This window comes from Muscardinus avellanarius (genome assembly GCF_963383645.1).
Source record: "Muscardinus avellanarius genome assembly, chromosome: 6".
NCBI classification, from domain to species: domain Eukaryota; kingdom Metazoa; phylum Chordata; class Mammalia; order Rodentia; family Gliridae; genus Muscardinus; species Muscardinus avellanarius.
The window spans coordinates 138,431,896-138,446,912 of NC_137791.1; the positions used below are offsets into that span (position 1 = coordinate 138,431,896).

Below are 15,017 nucleotides of genomic sequence, written 5' to 3' on the forward strand. Positions count from 1 at the left end.
GTGTTTTCCTAAAACATCTCCTGAGGAATACAGTCACATGCTCAGAAAGCAGCGACCCCTTCCCCGTCATGAAGGAACAGGCGCCGAGACTGAAGCTGGATTCAGTCCATTCTGACCAGCTCCAGTTCTGACCAGACCCCAGGTCTGCAGCTGCTGTGGCCAAGTTCAGGGCTCCTAACACTCACGGCCCTGACTCAGCTGAGCAGACGCTGGCACCGAGCGAGGAGGGAGCTGAGGAGCCGAGCGGCCCGGCCGGCAAGGCCTTACCTATGGAAGGCGGCCTCTTGGAAGACACCTTGAACTGGCTGTTGCTTGACTGCACCGTGGTGGCCGTGCAGGACACAGAAGACGTGGCGGAGGAGGTGGCCATGACGACTTTGTTTGCTTCCATGAAAGCATCTTGGAAATTGTACAAACATTTCTTCTTTGCAGCACTTTTTCTCTCTTTACTATCGGAAACTGCAGGTACCTCGCTGCTAGGTGGAGGTGGAAGGACTTCGGGCCTTGTTTCTGAGAGTGCTGGCCCTAAGATATCACTCCCTTCAGAGAAGAATGGGAAAATGAAGGCTTCTATGAGAAATGGCACATTAGTGAAAGCCTGAAGGGCATTCTGAAGATTGAGCACTGGAGACAGGGGCCGCCTCTGAACTCCTCTGGCTGATGCTGGCCAACCAACTTTTAGTCTACAGAAATTTTCTGAGTACCTACTGTGTGCCAACTCCTGTGCTAGATGTTTCTAAAATTACTCGGTGGCTCACAACTGCTTCCTGAGGTGGAGGTCATCCCACCCTACAGATGAAGAAACTGAGGCCCAGAGAGGTCAAGCACTGCCCAAGGTCACAAAGCTAGCAGTCCTCCAAGCAGAAGCCAGGTGTCAGGTCTGGCTGGGCATGGGGCTACCAGGAGCTGGGTCACGGGGAGACAGAGCAGGCACGGGTGTCTGGCCTCCTCAGGCGCCTGTGGCCCTGAGGCTGAAGTGGCCAACGAGCCTCAGCAGCTGGCGAGGAAGGATTTGTCAGAAAGGAGAGACCCACGCGGGGCAACACGAAAGCCAGAGAAGAGGAGCGCGAGTCACGGCATCCAAGTAGGCTGGGGCCCTATCCTCTCGCCTCGTGCATGGGTGGGGCCTGCCTGGCAACACTGCTCCGGAACTAGAGGTCGGTATGAACCCAGGAGCTCAGAGCCTTGGCGGCCGAGGCCGCGCTCCACGCAGTCAATGCAGCAGGCCGCTGGTGGCAGCTGCAGAAGGGACAGGGACGGTAGGACCTCCCAGGGGAGGGGAGCTCCTGGAGGTGGGGGGAGCCCGCACAGATGCACCTGGGCTTCCATGAGAGACCACAGCAAAGATGACAATCTACTCGGCTGGGATTATTTGAAAACTTTAAGAAAGTTTTAACAAATTCCTTACCAGAAATTGTATCTGGCAAGAAAGTGCCAGGATTCCAGTTCTTATCATTCATCACTTCTGATCCCCAAAGACTTATAAATTTAGAACTATTCCACTCTGGAGTATTCCCAAAACAGCTCGGGTAAATATGGTCTTGAAGAGATGCATTGAATACCTGATGCTTATTTGTGTGATTCTGAACAGGTGCTGGTGGTAAAGCCTACAAAAAAAATATTTTCTAATCACATATCAAAATTAATATTCTGCTTACCTAAATAGTTAAACTACAAGCACAAACTGTGACTGAAACCTTTTGTTATCCTCCCCGCGAGCTGGCACCCATGGGGGAGTGCACCTCGCAGACTTGGTGCCTGCATGGCTTACTTGTAAAGCGTTATGCATGAAGGTCCAACTGTAACCAGAGGCGCGATTTGCCTTTCGACAACACAGTGACTTCTGACATTCCTGCCTTGTCACATTTTAAAGTGATTCAAATGTATGACATGAGTGATTCCTGTGGCTCATCCTCACCTGCTGGCTGAATTATCCTAAAGAGTCAGCTTTGGAATCACTGATAAGAATGGTGAATCCTTACACTGCTCCTACACTGGCAAAGGAGTCCACATGAGGGGTAGCAGGGCCCTGCTGTGCCCTGAAGCCGAGGTCCTCTTGAGGAGCCGCTGCAGCTGCAGGCCCTCCCTGGGCCTTGCTGAAGGTGCTGAGGGAAGGTGTTGAGGGCCTGCCAGCATCCTCATACTGAAGGAGTGCCAAGCCATCAGGCTTCCCTGGGCCCTTCTTGCCCCCAGCTCATGCACAGGTGCTGTCTGTCATCCCGGAGGAGCTCCAGGCATGCTGAGCCTGCTCACAGTTCTCCGCTCCTGTCTCCACTCCTGCCTCCTGCCAGTCTTCCTCCTCACAGAAGCCAAAGCCATCTGTGCTGAGTATCACTTATCTGCTTACAGTGTTGATAGCTTCCTGCTGGTTTTAAAGGTAAAACCCAAAGTCCTTGCCTTGGCCCTTAAGAAACTAGGGAACTGGGCCCATTTCCCTCTCTCCTCTGCTCACCAAGCCCCTGCACACACATGCCTTTCCTTTCCTCCCCTGGTCTTCAAACTCCCAGCTCCTTCTCGACCTCTGTCCAGGTTCTGGAATGCCTCTTCTTGATCCTGAGTTTACTCACGCACTCACTCCCAGGCCTCCCTTGTCACAAGAAGTCACCACTGCAGCCTTTGCTCCAGCACCCAGGACCAAGGCGAGCCTCCCACTATAGACGCTGGGAACTGTGGCCTTCCCTCCTCCCCAGGTAAGACACAGGTGAGCTCGCAGCTACTGGTGGAATGTCTGCCTCCCAGACACATACACTTCCCAAAGGATGTGCCCTGGTCCGTCTAAATGAATAAGCACCTGGTGCAGGCCTGGCCTGTATGGGCTCTAGTTCCTGTAACTCAGGGGGAGGCCTTTGAGGGGATTTCCAGTGGCAGGTGATAGTTTGATGGAGCCCTGGGGCCTGGTTGGGGAAGAGCATAGTGACAGCCATGTAGGAACAACAGCACCACACCCAGCAGGCCCAAAGATGGCGGGGCTGCAGCCACATCAGAGGTAATGGTATGTGACTCTGGGTCTGAATGGGCTGGGGTCACAGAGGGTCTCAGGCAGCATGAGAGATGATCTGGTCAGTTGACTAGGAAGAACTGTGGCAGCATGGTAGAAGAGAGGGGAGGATGACGCGAAAGCGTTAGTGTGGGGATAAGCGATGATGAGCAACAGCGAGAGGCTGGGGGGAGGCCCGGAGGTGCCCAATGCCAAGCACGCCGACTCCATCATGAGTGCGGAGGTGCCAGAGCCAGCGCTTAACTCTGCCCTCGCTCAGCCCCTCTGATAGCTGTGTGACCTCAGGCAAACCACTCAATCTTTTTGTGCTTTAGTTTTCTCATCTGTAATCTGGGCAAAGTGCCCTGCAGGGGCCTGGTGAGTGCTGCCTGCACTGGCATCCAGTGCTGCCACTCTCCTTTTTGTGCCTGCTACTGGGACTTAAACCCAAGGCATTGTACCTCCGAGCTATACCCTAACCCCCCCACCTTTTGGTGGTACTGGGGGTGGAACCCAGGGGCTTTCTACCACCAGGCTATACTCCCAGACCTTTTTTTTGGGTGGGGGTCTGGGAATGGAACTCAGGGGCATTCTACCTCCGAGCTACACCCCAGCCCTATTTTTTATTCTTTATTTTTGAAACAGGGTCTAAGTTGTGGAGGGCCTCACTAAGTAGCTGAGGCTGTCTGTGAACCGCGATCCTCCTGTCTCAGCCTCCCGAATGCTGGGGTTACAAGACTGCACCATCACGCCCGGCTTCCAGACCTATTTTATACTTTATTTGGAAACAGGGTCTCACTAAGTTACTGAGAGTCTCACTAAGTAGCTGAGGCTGGTTTTGAACCTGTGCGATCCTCTTGTGTCAGCCTCCCAAGCGCAGGGATTAAAAGTGTGCACCACCACGCCTGGCTTTCACTAAGTTGTTAAGGCTGGTCCTAAACCTCCAATCCTCCTGTCCCAGCCTGGCTGGGTTACTATCATTTTCTAAGGCAACAGTCCCTGGACACGAATAAGCCGCCTGATCAAACTCTACCAGCTGAACCTCCTCTCCCACACACTTCAGAGCAGAGGAGAAGCAGGAAGGAGCTCTACCCAGGCTGCTGGCACACTCGGCGTGTCCACTCACCTGCAGACTCTCAAGAGGCAAAGGGGTGCTGGCCAGAATAGACACTCGGGACTCGAAAGCCAGAGGAAACAGGTCTAGGCGGGCCACCCAAGGAGCAAGGGCCCACACCAGCTGTTCTGGCAGGGGAGCTCCTCGAGCAAAGACCAAGTCTCAGCAGGCACCAGGTTGTGCCGAGGAGAGAAAAGTTAAGCTGCTTGGCTGAGAAGTAACTGATGAGAAGTACTGAGTAAAGTCTTGGGACCCTTCTGCTGAGGACAGCGACACCTGCTGGACATAAATCACACTCGCCCACTAGCAGCTCTAGAGGTGGCCAGCAGACAAGCTGCACTATGGGCGGTGAAGCACCTTCCAGTTCTGGACTGTGCAGGTGTTTCTGGAGACTTACCCTGGGACATAGCGCGGGCTGCCTAGCTTCACCTCTGCAAAGGCTGTCTGAGGCCTGGGCTCTACCACCCTTGTGCAGACAACTCTTGCTTATCCTCACAATCCTACCAGAGAGGCAGCAGATCTGTAAGGCCACCCCCAGCTGCCTTCAGAGTCCCCTTCTCCAAGGTGCAGCTCCCAGTAACATCACCCAGAACACCGTGGTGGGGTTGCTGGGGATGTAGCCAGGGGTGTGCAATCTTGAGCTACATCCCAGCCTGATTTTTTTATTTCAAAAGAGGGTTTTGCTAGGCTCACTACTTTCCAAGGCTGTCCTTGAACCTGTAATCCTCCTGTCTCAGCCTCCCAAGTACTGGGATTACAAATGTGCACCAATAGGCTTGGTTTACCATAGTGTTTTGATGATTTTTTTTTTTTTTTTTTTTTTTTTTTGGTGGTACCGGGGTGGAACCCAGAGGCTTTCTACCTCCAGGCTATACTCCCAGACCTATTTTGTATTTTATTTGGAAACAGGGTCTCACTAAGTTGCTGAGAGCCTCACTAAGTAGCTGAGGCTGGCCTCGAACCTGTGTGATCCTCCTGTCTCAGCCTCCCAAGCACGGGGATTACAAGCATGAGCCACCACGCCCGGCTCTGATGTTTTATTTTGATAATGTGTTTGTTTTCTCTTTAGATTGCAAACTCTTTGAAAACAGGGACTGGGACTGATTTCGGTATTCCTAGAATGTAGCACATTCTAGGGACTGGCACATCTGAGGTGCTCCACAATATCTGTCGAGCAGAAGTGAGTTTAGACGAGTAAAGGAATGCTGGAAGCACTCGGCAGTGATCCCACACATTCTACTTACACACTTCTTCACAAGCCTGCCTGCTCCAAACAGGCGCCCAGTGAGAAACTGAAGGCAACATGAAGTAACGGACAAGCTGTCGTTTTTCATTGGTTGGCCCAAGACGCCTGGTGACTTCAATGGCTAAGCCGTTTCCCAGGCTAAGTGTTGCCTGGGAGGCAGCAAGATGAACAGTCAAGAGGCAGGCCCCAGTGGGCCAGCGCTCCCTGGGCCCAGTACGAGCAGATGGAAGCCCTCTCTCACAACAGGCCTGGCCTGGCTGGGCGTTGGGGGCACACGCTTGTAAACTTAGTGCTTGGGAGGCTGAGGAAGGAGGATTACAGGTTTGTGGCCAACCTCAGCTACTTAGGCCCTCTGCAATTTAGTGAGACCCTGTTTCAAAATAAATAAAAAATAGGGCAGGGAGTGTGGCTCGGAGGTCGAATGCCCCTGAGGTCCACCCCTAGGCGTTCAAAAGAGAGACAGAGAGAGAGGAAGAGAGAGAGAGAGAGAGAGAGAGAGAGAGAGAGAGAGAGAGAGGGAGGAAGATAGAGTTTTAAGATGTATCTAAAAAAATGTCCAATGAAAGCTTAGAAATAAGAGTTACAATTGAAATTAAAACGCATGTGCAGGGTCCTCACCACTGGAGAATCAAAGAACTGAATGACTGACCCAAAAAAGCTGTTGGAAGGCAGAAGTGAGCGACAAGGAGCGGAGGAAGCAAAGAGCTGCCTGAAGGAAGAACAGATGCCCATCCCCTCTGAGGCTCACAGAGGAAAGCCACAGAGGAAGTCTGGAGGCAAAGTGTGGGCGGGCCAGCAGGGAAGCCTGGTCAGTGCTGACCAGCAGTGATGGAGGGGAAGGAAGGCCACAGTGAGGATACTGAGAGTCAGCAGGCCGAAGCGACGGCGACGCAGAAGACACAGGGTAAAGAGAAAAATCAGCACCAAAACACAAAAACCCAAGAAGGGGACAAGTTCAAAAGCTATTCATACATGATAGTCAGAATGCCTGGAGGGCAGGACAAGAAGACATTTGAAGTAATAATGGCTAAAACTCTCCAAAATTAATGAGAAACACCTGCAGATCCGTAAAGCTCAGAGAATACCATGTACAATAAGGGAATATAACCCCGATTATCACTGTCGATGAATGGACAAGGAAAATGTGCTACATCCATATGATGGGATGCGAGTCAGAGGAGGAAATTCTACAATATGCTATGATATGTGACAAACCCTGAGGATGCTAAATGAAACAAGGCAGTCACAAAAAGATAATAGCTGTATGATTCCACTAATATGAGGTACTTATAGTAGTCACAATCACCGAGACAGAAAGAATAATGGCTGCTAGGGGCTGTGGGAGAAGGAAGTTATTCTTCTTATTTTTAGTATTGGTGACTGAACCAGGGGTGCTTTACCACTGAGCTACACCCCACTCTTTAGTTTTTAATTTTTTTAGTTAGAGTCTTACCAAATTACAAAGCTGGCCTTGATTTTGCAAACTTCCTGGCTCAGCTTTGTGAACTGCAAGGATGATAGGCATGTGTCACCACAATGGAAAAATATCATTTGTAGCCAGGTGTGATGGCAGATGCTTGTAATCCCAGCAGTTGGGAGGCTGAGACCAGAGGATCATGGTTTGGGGACAGCCTCAGCTACTTATCGAGGCCCTTTGCAACTCAGTGAGACCCTGTTTCAAAAATAAAATGACTAGCTGGGTATGGTGGCTTATGCTTGTATGCTTGTAATCCCAGTACTTGGGAGGCTGAGACAGGAGGATCACGAAGGTTCGAAGCCAGCCTCAGCTACTTAGTGAGGCTCTCAGCAATCTAGTGAGATCCTGTTTCCAAATAAAACATAAAATAGGTCTGGGAGTGTAGCCTGGAGGTAAAAGGCCCCTGGGTTCCATTTCCAGCACCCCCCCCCCACGGTTAAGATTAATACATGTTATACAAATTTTACTATAATTTAAAAAGTAAAAGGACAGAGAAATATATACCACACAAACACTAATCAAAAAAGCTAGAGCAGCCAGGCATAGTGGTAAACGCTCTTAATCCCAGCATCTGGGAGGCTGAGACCGGAGGATCGCGGTTCGCGGACAGCCTCAGCTACTTAGTGAGGCCCTCTACAACTTAGTGAGACCCGGTTTCAAAATAAAGAATAAAAACTAGGGCTGCGGTGTAGCTTGGAGGTCGAATGCCCTAGTATCTCAAGAAAAAAAAAAAAGTTAGGGCAAGCCAGGGGCAGTGGTACACACCTGTAATCCCAGTACTTGGGAGGCTGAGACATGAGGATCAGAGCTTTAAGGTCAGACACAGCAACTTAGAAAGATCCTGTTTCAAAATAAAAAATAACCAAAAAAAGTTCTGGGGGTATAGATTGGAGGCAGAATGCCCCATGGTTCAATTCTAAATCCACCCCCAAACACCAAAAATCAAAATTAGAGATATTAAATCTCAGAGAAGCCTTGGGAGTAAGAAAGACATGTAATGATAAAGGATCAATTTCCCAAGAAGACAGAAATCCTGAACATGTGAGCCCTACTACAAAGCATAAAACAATGTGAAGCCAAATTGGTAAAACTGTAAGGAGAGAAGGACTGAGTTCACGGGCTTCATGGGTGTCTTAAATACTTCTCTACTAGAAGTAAACAGATCCAGTAGGCAAAAAAAACCACCACCAACAACAAACAACAACAAAGAACTACCAATCAGGAAGAACAGTTGTACTCAACAATACCATTAACCAACAGACTATAATAGACATCTACAGGCTAATTTACTCAACAGAAGAGTACACGTTCTTCTCAAGTTCACAGGGAACATTTACCAAGGTAGACCACATTTTGAGCCACAAGATACTTCAATAAATGAACAAGAATAGAGCTTGAATAGGAGTACAGTTTAGTGACAGGATGCTTGCTTAGCATGTGTGAAACTGGGATCCCCAGGAGACACAGAGAGAGACAGTATAATCCAGTACTTGGGAGGATAGCAGGTTTGAGGACATCTCAGCAACAAAGCTAGCCTCTCAGCAATCCAGCGAGATCCTGTTTTGAAATAAAAAAAACTACAAGGGGCTGAGGGTATAACTCAGAGGTAGAATATCCCTGGGTCCAATCACCAGTAAAAGGAAGAGAGGAAGAAGGAAAAAAGAGGGCATGGAGAAAGAAAAGAGAAGCAGACAGAAAGAAAGTGTTGGGTATGGTGGTGCATGCTTATAATCCTAGTATTTTGGAGGCTGAGACAGAAATATTGGGGATGTGTGGACAGTCTCAGCAACTTAAGCCCTCTACTACTTAGTGAGACCCTGTTTCAAAATAAAAGAATACGCCAGGCATGGTGTGCACACTTGTAATTCAAGTACTTGGGAGGCTGAGACAGGAGAATCCCAGGATTGAGGACAGACTTTGCAACCAACTGAGGCCCTCTAAAACTCAGTGAGACCCTATTTCAAACTAAAAAATAAAAACAGGGTTGGGGGTATAGCTCAGAGGTAGAATTTCTCTGGGTTCCATCCTTAGTATCACAATAAATAAATAAATAAATAAATAAATAAATAAATACATAAATGAAAAGTGAGGGACAGAGAGAGACAAAGATAAAAACAGAAAAAGGGAGGGAGAAAAGAAAAATTTTTTACAATGTAGGATCTTAGAACACAATAAAATTAAAGTGGGTGTGGTGGTGCACACTTGTAATCCTAGTACTTGGGAGGCTGAGACAGGAGGATTGAAGGTTTGAGAATAGCCTCAGCAATTTTAGTGAGCCCCCCACCCCTGCAACTTAGTGAGAACCTATTGCAAAATAAAAGAATAAAATAGAGTTAGTGGTGTAGCTTGGAGGCAGAATGCTCCTGGGTTTCATCCCCAGTACCAAAAAAGAACACAATGAAATTAAAGTAGAAATCAGTGTCAGAAAGTGAGTTGATACTGGTTGTGACGGTGCATGCCTAAAATCCTAGTGCTTGGGAGGCTGAGACAGAAGGAATACAAGCGAGTCTGACCTCAGCAACACAGCCAGACTCTCAGCAACCTACTGAGGTCCTGTTTCAAAACAATGAATAAAAGAGCTAGGGGTATAGCTCAGAGGGAGAATGCTCTTGGGTTTAATCTCCAGTACCAAAAAAAAAAAAAAAAAGGCTGGGTGTGGTGGCGCACGCTTGTAATCTCAGTAGTTGGGAGGCTGAGACAAGGATTGCCAAGTTCATGGCCAACCTCAGCTACTTAGTGAGACTCTTTCAAAATAAAGAATAAACGGGTTCGAAGCCAGCCTCAGCTACTTGGTGAAGCTCTCAGCAACTTAGTGAGACCCTGTTTCCAAATAAAATACAAAAAAGGTCTGGGAGTATAGCCCGGAGGTAGAAAGCCTCTGGGTTCCACCCCCAGTACCACCAAAAAAAAAAAAAAAAAAAAAAAAAAAAAAGAATAAAAAGTACGGCTGGGGATATAGCTTGGAGGTAGAATGTTCCGGGTTCAATACCCAGTACTGCAAAACAAGCAAACAAACAAACAAGAAAAAGTTGGGTGAAAAATTTAAATACTTGGTGTTTTATTTTGTGTGTATGTTTGTGTAGGAGTGTGTGTATTTGCCGGGTAGGAGAGTGTGTGTGTGTGTGTGTGTGTGTGTGTGTGTGTGTGTGTGTGTGTATTTGCCGGGGAATGAACCTAGAGCTTTGTGCGAGCTGGGCAAGTGCTCTGCCACTGAGCTATATTCCCTAGCCCTCATTTTCAAATATTTGGAAATTAAATTCCCTCACACTTACTGTTTTTATTTTTGCTCTAGTATTTCATTACGGTATTTTCTTCCGTAACTATTTTGAAATTTAAGTAACACACATTTCAACCTAAAAATTATATGCATCACTGGTATGAAGACATCTGAAAATAGAAACCAGCGTTCAAGTTTAAGTTCAGGAAAATTAACACTTCATAGAATTATCATGAACATCTTGGGTACTAAATATTTACCCACGATGGCCAAAGTATAAATTGAAAGAATTACTACTAGCATGTCATTCAAGGCAACACCTGTGATTTCACCACAGCAGCAAACTCCTCCTGGCCCCAATGATGCACGAGAGGACACAGACCCAGAGAGGAGCCAGAGCCTCAGCACACACAGCCATCCTCCAGTCAGCGCTCACCTCTGCCTCTCCTCCAAGTCTGGAACTCTGCACCAGCAACCCTCCTAGCACCGGCTTCAAGGCTCTAGTGTACCTGCCCACGAGTCTCTACCCTTCCACCAGCTCACTCTTAACCCGAGAAGGCCCTTTCAGCAGCTCCCATGGGCTGTTAACACAGTATGCACTTAGGGAGATGAACCTACAGCATTCAAGTCAGTCACACTGACTCAAGTAACAAGCCGATTCTGCAGGACCCGGTGAGAGACAATGTAAAGAGGTCTTCTCACCAGGCAAATGATGTGTTTGTCAACTGCATCTTATTTCTCCAAATAAAAAGGGTTTGCAACTAATGCATCAGTTTAAACAGTTCAGCAATTTTTTTTAAAACACTGGGGATTGAACTTAGGCATTCTATCTTTGAGCTACACTCACTCCCAGACCTTTTTATTTTGAAGAGGGGTCTCAACTTTAGCCAAGTATGGCGGCACGTCTGTAATCTCCATACTTGGGAGGCTAAGACAAGAGGATCGCAGGTTCAAGGACAGTCTGAGCAAGTAGTGAGACTCTCATCAACCTAGCGAGACCCTTTTTCCAAATAAGAAATAAAATTGGAGCTGGGCGTGGTGATGCACGCTTGTAATCCGAGCATTCAGAAGGCTGAGACCAGAGGATCGCAGTTCGCTGACAGCCTCAGCTACTTACTGAGGCCCTCTGCAACTTAGTGAGACCCGGTTTCAAAATAAAGAATAAAAAATAGGGCTGGGGCTGTAGCTTGGTCAAATGCCCCTGGGTTCCATCCCCAAACCCACAAAAGTAAATAAATAAATAAATAAAAAATTGGACTGGGGTGTAGCTCGAAGGTAGAATGCCCTTGGGTTCAGTCCCCAGTACAATAAATAAATAAATAAATAAATAAATAATAAAAAAATAAAAAGGGATCTCAAGTTGAGACTCTTGCTCAGATGAACAACCTTGCTATTAGGGAGCAAAGTGGCTGAAGCAGTCCTGGTGGTGAACTAAGTTTCTGTACTCCCTCAGCCCAATGCGGCTCGGCCTCCAGATGCATCTCCCTTTCCATAGCACTCACGCGTGCTGAGTGTCAAAGGAGCGGGCAGTGGGTGCAGTTGACCCTCCGAAGAAGTGTTTTCTTCCCCTTTCACTCTGATAGAGATCATCTACAGCTTCCTAAGAAAAGGCCAAACTCGGAGAAGAACCAGTTTTTAGCTCATATCCCAAAAGGCTTTGGGAACACGCAATTTCATTACTCGAGTATTATTTTGGAACTAATTATGGAATAGCTTCAACCAGCAAAAACATATAAAGGGACATGCTAGAATCTTTTCTCAGGATTCAGAAAGGTACGGAGGTACAGACAACTTTACACACTCTTCCAGAGGGACACAGGCAGCAGACACAAAGACCACGAAAACAGGCAAAATAAGCTGGCTTCGAGTACATACCTGGAAATCGCTTTGAAAAGCGCTCTACTACAAACACATCACTGAATGCTCAATTTTTTTTTGGTGGTGCTGGTGCTGGGGTGGAACCCAGAGGCTTTCTACCTCTGGGCTATACTCCCAGACCTATTTTTTTATATTTTATTTAAAAACAGGGTCTCACTAAGTTGCTGAGAGCCTCACTAAGTACCTGAGGCTGGCTTCGAACCAGTGTGATCCTCCTGTCTCAGTCTCCCAAGCGCGGGGATTACAAGCGTGCGCCACCACGCCCAGCTTTGAATGGTCAAATTTAATAAAATTCAATTTAACAAAAGCTAAACACGAATTTGGGTAATTGTCAAGTACTTATTATAATAGATGACAAACATATTAAAGATTGTGTGTTTTGTTTTTCAGTACTGGGGTCTGACCCACAGAGGTATTCCTCCTTTGACCTATAATCCCAGATATTTTTGTTGTTGTTGTTGTTATAATTTTGAAACAGGGTCTCACTAATTTGCTGAAGGCCTCACTAAATTGCTGAGCCTGGTCTCAAACCCCCTCCCGTCTCAGCTTCCCAAGTAGTGGGATTATAAGCATATGCCACCACATCCAGCTAAACCTGTGGTTTTAATCTCCCTACATCCTCCCCAGCAAACACCCCATTTATGGGCTACATAGACCCCTCTGTAGTGCCCCTCCAGGAGGAGAAAGCATGCTTGCGGTCCAGAAAAGTCCTTTCAACATCATGTTCTCCTTTTCTCTTCTGGTTAAGAACTATTGGTTTAAATATAAATTAGTTGAACGTGGAAAAAATTCTATTTTCGAATGATCATAGATAATTTTGTACGAGAATAACTGATGTAAAGAAAAATGAAAAATAGTAAGAATTATGGTGAATCAACAAAGATAAGTTCAACCAGGTGTGGTCATGCACACTGTAATTCCAGTACTTAGGAGGCTGAGACAAGAGGGGCTCAGGTTTGCAGCCAGCCTCAGCTACTTCGTGAGGCCCTCCACAACTTAGTGACACCCTGTTTTAAAAATAAAGAATAAAAAATAGGGCTAAGGGTATAGTTCAGAGGTAGAATGTCCCTGAGTTCAAGCCCTAGTACCAAAAAAACAGAAACAAAAACAAAGGTAAGTTCAAAACAGCTAGAGGGGCATAGCTATTTAAGGTGCAAATAATGAAACCAACTAAACCTTCACTAGAAGCTCAAGGCACTAAACACACTTTTGTGTAGGGTTCTCTAAGAAGAAACACAATAAACAATTATCTTGTGGCTCTTCACAGTGTTTTGTTTCTGGAGACCCTCCTGCCTGGCCTCTGGCTAGCGCTCCATAATCCCAGAGTGGCATGATTTCCTATGGCACTGCCCTTCGGGCTCTGCTTTAGACTTGTGTGTTTCTATACGGTCCGAGTTTGTATACTAGGGAAGCAAAATCGCTAAACCCTGTAGAGCTCAGGCAATGGCAGGACTTATGCTATATTTAAGGAAAAGAATTAGGTACTGGAAGGTCACATATAGATAAATGAACTCACATGAAGTATCCCTGAGTTTAACCTGTTAGCAGCAGCATCTGAAAACTCTTACGTTTTGGTCAATTCTGAATGAATAAAAAATAAACTTCAGGATGTTTTAATCTTTTTTTAAACACCTGGAGAGTTTGAAAGCCCTAGTGCTCGGGAGGTCGTGGCAGAAGCGAGCATTTACAGACCCGCTGTTGAGAGCAGGGACTGCACACAGTTGCCGACCCGTGCCCTTCACGTAAACACGCCTGTGAGTGCTGAGTTTCCAGGGTCTTTGGCCCAGCTTACCTTACTGTGTGTGAAGGGCGGCGCCGAGTACAAGGTAGGGTGGATGAGTGGGCGAGGCAGGTGTGGGACGGTGTGCAGAGGCACGTGTCCGTGGATGTGGGGGTATAGGTGCAGCGCAGGGGGCGTGGGCTTCTCTGGGCTTAGGAACTGGTGGCCGGGAGGAAGGGCTCCGGCCACTGCTGATGGCGTCAGCCCAGAGGCTTCTTGTTTACAAACATGACATTCACAAGTGTTCGGAGTTTGTTCTGCCTAAAAGGAAAGAAAAAGAAGCACTTGTTTAATGTGAAGGAAAAAATGGTATGAATTAAGTAAGAGTTGGTCAAATTCTGCTACGTACTGGGTAAGCAAATACAAAGGCACTGGTGGGTCTTTCCAGGACGCCTGCCTGAGGCGGAGGAGGGGCTGGGCAAGACTGCGAGAGGTGAGAGGTGTACCTCGTTACCCAGCGGGGTCTGCTGAGGTGGCAGCGCCAATCTACATCCTGCGCCTGACTGAGGACAAGGGCGAGAGGGAGCTGGGAGAAGAGACATGGTGGCTCTGCTCCTAGGCGCCTACTGCTGCATCAAAGCTAGACAGATGACACAAGGAAGGAGAGAGGCAGCCCCAGCGCAGGCGCAGCGAGGCCGATGAGCTCTCTCCTTTAATGCAAAGGTAGAACTGAACCCAACTGCAAAGACAGCCCTTCCAGCCCGAGCAGAACACTTTCTTCTCACGAGCTGCCTGCTGGTCATCTCGCCTGGCCTTTCCCCTCCCCACCCCAGTTCATGGGCAGTGCCAACAGCACCCTCAGAGCAGCTCCTGGAGAAAAGCAGCCTACACCAAGGAGGGCGAGCCAGCACGAGTGCTGAATGCAGGAGGGACTGACAAGGAAGCCCATAGCTCTGCGAGGTTGGTGGGGTGGGGGGCAGAAGAAACAGAAACCCCAGGGAGTCCTGGACCTGCGAGCCATGAAAGGCTCCTCGGGTTCCTCGGCTCGCAAGCTGCCCAGGAGGCAGCAGCACACAGGGAGGCTTCCAGTCTCAGAGGAAGGAAGGACCAGAGCTATCTCGAGAGTGGTGGGAGCAAATGCTCCCCAAACCACAACAGATGTGTGGATACACAGAAGCCCTGGGCTTAATGGTGCACGGGGAACCTCCACCCGAATCGTCAGTGGACTCAATAAGCCAAGCAGGCCAGTGGAGACTGACAAAAGCCAGGCTAACAAACACACAAAAAGGTGTGCTGAGACATCAGTGGCCACGCGGTATAGGGATGCAGATTCTGCAATGTAAGCCCTGAAAAACAATAGAACACAAAGAACAAAAACAAGAAGTAGC

At 47.9% G+C, this 15,017-nt stretch overlaps 1 protein-coding gene across 1 annotated transcript in view; it reads right to left on the minus strand.

Moving 5' to 3' along the window:
* The window catches only part of FAM193A (family with sequence similarity 193 member A), a gene marked incomplete at both ends in the record, with an annotated part of 169,111 nt that overhangs the window by 36,571 nt on the left and 117,523 nt on the right, over window positions 1-15,017 (minus strand). Inside the window, 3 exons of the mRNA XM_080697594.1 lie at window positions 268-540; window positions 1,409-1,607; window positions 13,702-13,950. Coding sequence (XP_080553720.1) covers window positions 268-540; window positions 1,409-1,607; window positions 13,702-13,950 — 721 coding nt within the window. The remainder of the gene's footprint in view (window positions 1-267; window positions 541-1,408; window positions 1,608-13,701; window positions 13,951-15,017) is intronic.